Here is a 9,364-nt window from a genome sequence, read left to right as displayed (position 1 = left end):
TCAAATAAATCAACATTTGGTATAGCTAGAAATCATATATGCCAGTCATGCTAATAAAGGTAGTTGGCTTTGACCTTTAACAGGTGTGTGATCATAAAATTATACATAAAAATACTTATGCACAAACCAACACCCTTTAATAAAATAATTAAATTTTTTTGAATAAAAGGATGTTATCTCTGAAGTTAATTTTATTTCAATAATTATTATTGAATAAAATACCGAATTAAATGAAAATCTTAATACATTATTCTATTGATCTATCCATATAATAGATTATATTATATACTAAAATAATTCTAAATTATAATAACAACACTTCATCTTCAGATAAATAATAATATAAATATCTCATACCTAGTAATTAAGTATTTCCAATTTCCAAATGTTGATACCAAAAATATATGAAAGAAGAGTCACCCATATGAAGTAGTTAGAAAGTACAATGCTGAAAGCTATGCAGCTGTACAGTTCATGAAATTTTGTACTAAATACAAATTTCAATCGACGAGTTGATCAAAATAACTATTAAAGTATACTAGTTTAAGCTAAGTTGCTCATCTAAACTGACTACTAAATGAGTAATTATTAAGTATGAAATTCTTCATTAACTCAAAGATTAAACTACTCATCAACTCATAAAATAATGTTTAACTTTTTTAAGAGGGACAGTGATAAATTAATAACAATAATATATTCACCAAATATTGTGTGATTATATTTTTTTTTTAAATTTATTTTATTTACATAGGTATTTAGCTATTTTTAGATTCTGAGTGGAGTGTTTGTGGAGTTTTGTTTGTTTGTGGAGTGATGAATGTATTGATTTTACAGTGAGTTTTTTTTTTGTTTGTGTACTGTACACAATAACTGATAAGTTGTCGAAATAATGCTTCGATTTTCAACTTCAGTAATAGCTTTTCCGGTTAGAAAGTGAAACTAGTTAGTGCATTGTAAATGTCGAATTTTGAAATTCTTATTAGTTTTCAAAAGCACCGGGAAAAACCAAAAAAAAAAATAAGGAAATTTTTGCGCAAAATCAATTTTTGAGAATATTAATTTTAGATACTAGTGTAACTCTGAAACAAATTACTGTAGACACATAAAATGTTCACTTAATGTTTATACTGGAATTTTCAATACTTGATAAAATTTTGAAAACATTTCAAGTCATTTATAGAAGTTTGAATTTTTCAATCTCTTTAGTTATTTTTTTATAAAAGACAATAAAATTGTATTAGTTGGGTAAAAAAGCTTCAAAATTTAATACAAGGCTCCTTATATATTATTACAATGGTAGTTAAAAAATATTAAAAATACATAGTCACAATATTTTTTAATAAGCATTGAAATCTTGAATTTTGACAAAAAGTAAGATTCATAAAAATTTGCTTTTATTTTGAATTAAAAATTCATAAAAATTTATCTTTTTAAATCTAACATAATTTTATACGAGCATATCGATCTATATTTTGGGAGTGTTTTTCTATGTTGGAAAAGTTTAGTTTCTATTCTGTTGGTCTAAGAGTTTGTACATGGAACAACCATAGACCATACATAATAAAGTTTTAAAAAATTATTGACAACCAAAAGCAAAGAACAAACCTAAAAAGTATAGTCTGTAACAGGGCTTGGAACCTTTATGATTTTTTCGGTTTCGGTTCCAATTAGGTTCTTTAAAAAAATAAAAATTCAGTACCGGTTTCGGTTCCGTTCTTAAAATTACAGAATTAAGGTTTTGGTTCTGGTACCGGTTAATACCGGTATTAAGGGGTTAATTTTTTTTTCAAAAAGTAAAAAAAAACCAAGTATAAACTTAATTCATATACCCATAGGCGCAAACTAGGGGGAGGGGGCTGCAGCTCCCCCAAAATCCTATGACATACAATTTTAAAATGCTATATTGCAATGGTCAGCTTGCCTTTAATATATTCAGCCCCCCAAGTCAAAAGTTGAAATTGTGCCTACGCATTTACCTATAATTATCGAAAATGATAAAATCAAATTATAGTAGGCTTATTGGGTTAAAACTTAAAGGACTTAGTAAATTTACTATTTTGTTTTAAAAACATCCAAAACATTAATTGATTGGTTGTTACTTTGTTTTGTATGATAGGTACTATGATATGCTATTTTTAGTGGTGGACACTGCCAAATAACGACTATCGAATAATTCGATAGTGTTATTCGAATGGTCAATAAAAATAAAGGTATTCAAAATTCAAATATTCAATTGTGCACTTTAATCGATAGCTTATAATAAGAATAAACGAACATTGCATATTGCGATATTAAAAACTATTGATTATCCGCCCATCAGTCCTATTTTATTATTATAAGAAACTGTTCAGAAATTATATTTAATATGTATATCGTTTATGTATACCATTATATAATATTAATTATTAGTCCTTGTCACAATCTGATAACAATTTATACGGGTGTGTATTTTGATCGTTTTAATAATCATTTTATATTTTTAGACATCATTCATTAACTTACATTACAAGAAATTGTATACAAAACTATTTATAAGTTATAAAATATATGAAAATAATCATAACTACATGCTTTACAAACCAACGGGCAAATAACAATATTTATATATTTATTTTGGTAAATGCTCATATTTTATTATTTCCTGGAACTGTTAGATTATACTGATTATAGAAATGTACAATTATAATTACCCGTATAAAGTACAACCAAATTTTAAGAATAAATAAAACTATAACCGAAAAATTATCTTCCGATTAATATCAGTTCCGGTTCCTAGGAAAATCGAAAAAGGGTTCTGGTAAGGTTCGGTTCCAATATTTTCAATGGGTTCCGGTTAAAATATAAGTATTTTTAATTTCGGTTCCAAGCCCTGGTCTGTAACCAATATACACCAAAGCAAATAAATTGAAATTAATCAAGTAAGAAATGAAATGATAGAATTGTATTAAGAAATTATCCATTCTTTTCACACTATGTTTATGAAACATTTATAAGTCAACTTTGCTGTGTAAGTTCACCAGAGCTAGTATAGACAAATACTGTACACAAAAATACCACAAGTCCCAAAAAACATAAAAATGATGTAAAAACAAATAAATATTATTTAAATTTGGCCTGTGTAGATGAACATGGCCAAATGTCTGAAATATTAGTCAAAAATTTTAATATAAGGAATAACCAAATTACCGTATATCATACTATCTAATCTATACAAAACCACGTTTTTCTTAAAACCATTCTACGGTGACTTACGCCTTACGGCATTTTTGCTTACAACGTCAGTAAAGCTATAGATAATTATTATCAGATGGTCGACAAATGACATAACCAAATCTATAATATATTAAATGGCCAATGAGAAGTAATCTTAAACGTTTAACAATTTGTTTATCCATAATTTTGATAATATGGTTAATGTTGTCATTAAATTTCTATAAGGATATAAATATTAACCACTATAAAATATAAAATACTATGTTTTAAAAGGGGAAAAATAATTTTCAAGAAATTTCAGTCATATTATAACTATTTTGTAGTATTCTCTTATTTAATAAAAAAAATTGTGGCAATTTAGGTACACAAAGCATACAACAATTTCTTGGTACATTCAAAAAATGTCATAATAATGAGATTAAAGTATAACATCAAACAAAGTTAGTAAACACAAATAGTCACAAATAATAAAAATTTAATTTAATATTTAAATATTATTTTTATTTTTAATTATTAACTTTTATGAAGTAAAGGAAGTTCTGAGGATCATGAATATTTGTCAAATCACTATGAATAACTTGTATACTGCTTATGGTCAACCTAAATGATTACATTATAGTTGGTGTACATATACCTACTAAATGGTCAACAAGAAAAAAACAGCCTCACAATAATATTGTAATAAAACATTCCATTAAATTTATCTTGTTTATTGACGTTGATTGGCTTGGCATCTGAGTAGGACGTAAATCTTTTCTTTTATCCAGTCTTTATTATAAGGAGCATATGTCATGGTACTTTTTTGGTACCTAAACATAATTTATAATGAATAAATATGGAGTTACTTAACTTCCAATATAGGTAAATATTATTGACATACACAAGACATGAAAGATCTGCTAAATGGTCAACAAATTCGAACAGCTGAGTTATGTCATAAGTAATAGACACAGACTTTGGATTTAATTTCTTCAGATGTTCTTCATAGATCTTACAAACACCTAAAATAACAAGGCATTAATGTTGGTTCTTACAATGTTTGGTTGATGTTAAGGGTCACATGATAGGTAAAAGTCTGCCAGTAAAAAATTCCACAAACAGTTTGTTAACCGTTAATGGACACTTAACCGGACGTTGTAAGAACTAGCATTGATGTTTATTTTGAAAAGCAAAGACATTAATTTACCTTCCATGCAATCATTAACAGACTCATAATCGGAATATGTTCTTGTTTCCGGTTTGGTCCCTGGTTGAATCAAGAGTATGGTGTGTGACTGTAAAAAATATTTGGAATCAGAATTACATTATTTCTCACTTGATAAAAGCAACAAATGTAAAAACATAATCAATGTTCGGTACCATTTTGCAGATAAAATTCTGTTGAAACGTAAACACAATGCAACGGATTCGACACAAAATACGATTTAACAAGTTGCGGTTATTTGTCAATTAATGATTATACTTATTGGCAGTTATTGCCGTTAAAAGCTTGGATTAATTCACTATGACAGATATAGATAATTGAAATATGGAATGCAACTGAAACTTAGACGAATTTGGATTTGTAATCTAAGATATTACTATGTTATATTATATGATATTATATTATGTGTTTGTGAATTTGTGATATAAATGTAAAATCAATATTTGCTTGGCTTATAATATTTTCAATTCCATTGTTTTTTAACATATAAACCATACCTAACCGCTTTAACCACTATACATACGGAGTTTATTTGTTAATTTATTTTTTAAATAATATAAAAGATACTAAATTAAATAGAAACATCAATTTATTCCTATATTTTAATTAGAATATTTAAAAAAAAGTTTTTATTCAATTTATAATATTATTTAATATTTGATATTGACCACGGTTTAAGATACTATCTTAAACCGTGATATTGACCACCGCGACCATAGATAACAAGAACTTGACATAAAGTTAATGATTTTTTCTATGGGTTTAATTTTGAGGTTATTGTAATTTTTTTAGAATTGTAAATTATATCCATAGAACTTCTAACTTCTAAGTAATATTGTAATAACTAATAAGTAATAAGTATATTAAGTATAATATATTAACTATTAAGGTCTATGATTATTTCTCTGGTAGTCGCATCTGAAATCTAAATATTTGATATTTATAATATTATAAGTTATAACTAACTTACTCAAAAGTTAGTACTCATTATCTACTCTCGGTCAGGAACTCAGGACTCAAGAGTCAGTTACTATTACTACTATTCTGGATGAAACGTTAAAATAATATTTATTTATATTTCATTCGATTTTTAAAATATTTAATTTCTTTTAAGTTGAAATAGTTATTAAATATGACGACGATACTAGACAGAATCTCGGCCATCGAGGCTGAGGTAAGTAAAACTTTTTTTTAATCTACTTCACAATACTAACAATATTTCAATTTAGATGGCAAGAACTCAAAAGAACAAGGCTACAGCTGGGCATTTAGGTTTGCTGAAAGCTCGTATTGCCAAACTTCGACGAGAACTCATAACTCCTAAAGGTGGCGGTGGAGGTACTGGAGAAGGTTTTGATGTAGCTAAAACTGGAGATGCTAGAATTGGTTTTGTAGGTAAGATTAAATTACTATTTCACAGATGATTAAGATTTTATTGCATTTGTTTCCTTAGGTTTTCCTTCTGTTGGTAAATCAACATTGTTGAGTAATCTAGCTGGTGTTTATTCAGAAGTTGCTGCATACGAGTTTACAACTTTGACCACAGTTCCTGGATGTATTAAATACAAAGGGGCAAAAATTCAAGTAATTAATAATTTGAACTTATTTTGAGTGTAGATTATCTGAGCAGAAAAAAGAAGTCTATTTATTTTAGAACATTTACAAGTTGATATTTGTTGTACTTTTTAAATAAAAGAAAAACTATTTACAAATTTAAATTAAAATTTACTAGTTTTAAATTGTTATTAAAAATCTTGATTTGTCAATTTATTGATTATTATTAAACCTTAATCAATTTTATAATAATTCCAATCATAATATTTCTGTTCTCAAAAAATATCAAGAAATATTGACCTTATGTTGTATATTTACTGATAGCTTTTAGATTTGCCTGGTATCATTGAAGGTGCTAAGGATGGTAAAGGTCGTGGACGACAAGTGATTGCTGTGGCTCGTACATGTTCATTGATTTTCATTGTTTTGGATGTTCTTAAACCATTAAAACATAAAAAATTAATTGAACATGAATTGGAAGGATTTGGATTAAGACTTAACAAATCACCACCTAATATAGTCTATCGGCGAAAGGATAAGGGTGGAATAAATTTACAAACCATGGTATTAAGCATTGTTAGAAACTACTTAGACTTTGATTTAAAATTTTGGATTTTTGTTTAACAGGTGCCACAAAGTGAATTGGATTTAGATACTGTAAGAACTATATTATCAGAGTATAGAATACACAACGCTGATATTACTCTTAGATATGATGCAACATCTGATGATCTTATTGATGTTGTTGAAGGAAACCGCATATACCTACCTTGTATCTATATACTTAATAAAATTGGTTTGTATTTTGTTTATTTAATAATATTAATTTATAAACTATTGTTAAATTATTGAACAATATTTAATATAATAACTTTATTTTATTATTATTTGGCTGTAGATCAAATAAGCATAGAAGAATTGGATATTATTTATAAAATACCTCATACAGTGCCTATAAGTGCTCACCATAAATGGAATTTTGATGACCTTTTAGAAAAGATGTGGGAATATTTGAAACTAGTTAGAATGTAAGTAATGTTTTTATACTTTATTTATACCAGTGGACAGTAATGTAATTAAAATTAATATTCTATTCCCAAGTAAAATTAAAATTAGCCTTTTAAGATGTGGTATAAACAATTGTTTTCATAATTGTAGAGTAAATGTACAATATTATATCATACTATATAATATATGCTTTGTGCAGGATTTTGTATTTTTTCATTGGTGGTAATCAAAGGAGAATTGAGTTAAGTTTTAAAGAGGCTTAGCCCTAAGTAGAGATTTGGCATTGACTTGATGAATAAATCACAATTTAAATATTGTCCAAAATATCCATTAAAAATAAATCTATAGAATATTCAGATTTTATGGCATGATTGTATAAATATTAATCTTTATTTCAAAGTAATCTATTATACTAGATATCCGGTTCTTCAAACCAATAACATATAGCGGCCATATGTAACTGATAGAACAATGTATATAAAGATTTCTTTTTGTGATGAGAACTATAATTTATGTCAGCAAGATAACCAATATTCACTAATCACTAATCACTATCAAATATATCAATTATTATATACTGGTATTTAACATCAGTTTGTAAACATTGCCTTAATTTAAATTAGAGTGTACAATAATATGTGGAGTCGGTTATCTAGTACAACGTTTCTCAATCTGGAGGTTTGCAATCACCTTAACTATACGAGTTATATAGATCAAAAACAATAAAACCCTGATTTATAAAATGAACCTTTTTTTTTATTGGAAAAATTAATTTTATTAAAATAATAAAATAACTATATACCAAAAAATGAATAAACATTATAAATTATATAATTAGTATGATCAATGAATTTGTTTTACATTTAAAAAACTTATTTTATTTATTAATTGATATTCAAAATAGTATATTTTGTTTGGTTAATCAGTTAATGTTAATGATATGATGTTTCATAGGGGGATCATAACTCGCAAAGTGATTAACCATATTTTATACCTATTTTTGGGGTCATGACACTAAAAAGGTTGAAAAACAATGAATTCTAGTATAACATATATTATATCTGTGAGTGAATTTCTAAGTACTAATAATATTATCTACAGAAATAAAATTATAATGATCAATCCCGTTCTGCTGTTGTAGCTTTGTATCTGACATCAACTTAAGTAATCACTAGTAAAAAAAAAAAAATAATAATAATAATAATACATCATTAACTAACAATAATTTGTTGTGTATATAACTATGTAGTTATACCAAGCCTAAAGGACAGTTGCCAGATTACGGATCTCCAATTGTTTTGCATAATGAAAGGAAAAGTATTGAAGATTTTTGTAATAAACTTCATCGCACCATCGCCAAAGAATTTAAATAGTAAGGCAATATTATACATTTTTTTCCTTATAATTTATTATTTATGTTATGCTTAGTGCTCTTGTGTGGGGATCATCTGTTAAACACGTGCCTCAAAAAGTTGGAAAAGACCATGTACTGGAAGACGAAGATGTCGTGCAGATTGTTAAAAAAATATAAATATAATATTTTAAATTTAACAACAATAAAATATGTTATTTTTTAATCATCTTTATTTTCACTATTCCCGAGTATTTATATTTTTGCAGTTCTAGATGTTGATAATTCTCTATCACATGCCATAAGATTAGAATCTTCATCATTCAACATTAAATAAGAATTTGTATTCTATCATTGTCTGATTACAACCACAGATAAGCTGCTCTATTAACTAAAACTATAAATTAATTTTTAATTAATCTATCAGATATACCTACACCTTACCTGAATTTATATCTCTTCAAATCCATTTTTATTGACATTTGTTGTATGATAGCACTTCCAATAGTGCTCTATTGAACAATTTGAGATGTTTTGAGTATACAACATACAACAAGGTGCTTTCTGGTGGACTTTATTATAATATTATATTACATAAGGAATAATTTAATATTAATTTGTAGATTAATAAATATATCTGAATAAAACTAGCAGTTTCATTTTTTTATAGTAATATTTGTTTCATACCTATTCAATATGTTGAATATGATAATGACTAATAAGTAATAACTATCAATCACCATTAATATAGAGAGCCTTTATATTTATCAAGGCTCTTTACATTAATGTATTCAAATATCAATTTTCAGTATCAAAAATTATACAATGCTACTAGACCCTGTACAAGTCTGAAATTATTAAGTGTGGTATGATATGCTGGTGACTATTAAGAAACAATTAATATACAATTTGGAGACATATTGTTGCTGTCACAGGACTAATAGTAGGTACCTATGTTTGGCCGGAACGGTAACTTCTCCCAGATGATATATCAAGGAGATGCCGGAGAAGCAAAGGCTTGCATTTGGCAGGAT

General features: G+C 26.6%; 2 protein-coding genes across 3 annotated transcripts; one reads left to right on the top strand and one right to left on the bottom strand.

The window, feature by feature from the left end:
- Window positions 1–3,508: 3,508 nt before the first annotated feature.
- On the bottom strand, window positions 3,509–4,823 carry e(r) (enhancer of rudimentary). The gene is made up of 4 exons (XM_015517572.2): window positions 4,573–4,823; window positions 4,400–4,487; window positions 4,094–4,214; window positions 3,509–4,022 (listed from the first exon to the last, which is right to left on the bottom strand). Exons 1-4 carry the CDS (start codon window positions 4,573–4,575, stop codon window positions 3,923–3,925), a joined length of 312 nt encoding a protein of 103 aa, XP_015373058.1. The 5' UTR covers window positions 4,576–4,823; the 3' UTR covers window positions 3,509–3,922.
- Window positions 4,824–5,202: 379 nt separating this feature from the next.
- On the top strand, window positions 5,203–8,556 carry 128up (GTP-binding protein 128up). Of its 2 annotated transcripts, XM_015517570.2 has the most exons (8): window positions 5,204–5,591; window positions 5,647–5,812; window positions 5,871–6,001; window positions 6,296–6,535; window positions 6,599–6,767; window positions 6,870–6,999; window positions 8,229–8,351; window positions 8,408–8,556. In XM_015517570.2, the coding sequence occupies exons 1-8, from the start codon at window positions 5,550–5,552 to the stop codon at window positions 8,508–8,510; spliced, it is 1,104 nt and encodes a 367-aa protein (XP_015373056.1). In that variant the 5' UTR covers window positions 5,204–5,549; the 3' UTR covers window positions 8,511–8,556. The 2 variants fall into 2 exon arrangements, with proteins under 2 accessions (XP_089084798.1, XP_015373056.1); XM_089228672.1 differs by lacking the exons at window positions 8,229–8,351; window positions 8,408–8,556 and adding an exon at window positions 7,934–8,190 and having other exon boundaries at window positions 5,203–5,591.
- Window positions 8,557–9,364: the final 808 nt, after the last annotated feature.

Source organism: Diuraphis noxia, unplaced genomic scaffold (genome assembly GCF_037042655.1).
Source record: "Diuraphis noxia isolate RWA-SAM2 unplaced genomic scaffold, SU_Dnox_SAM2 contig0005, whole genome shotgun sequence".
Taxonomy (NCBI): Eukaryota; Metazoa; Arthropoda; class Insecta; order Hemiptera; family Aphididae; genus Diuraphis; species Diuraphis noxia.
The sequence above is the reverse complement of the archived record's forward strand: the minus strand, read 5'-3'. Positions and strand labels throughout refer to the sequence as shown.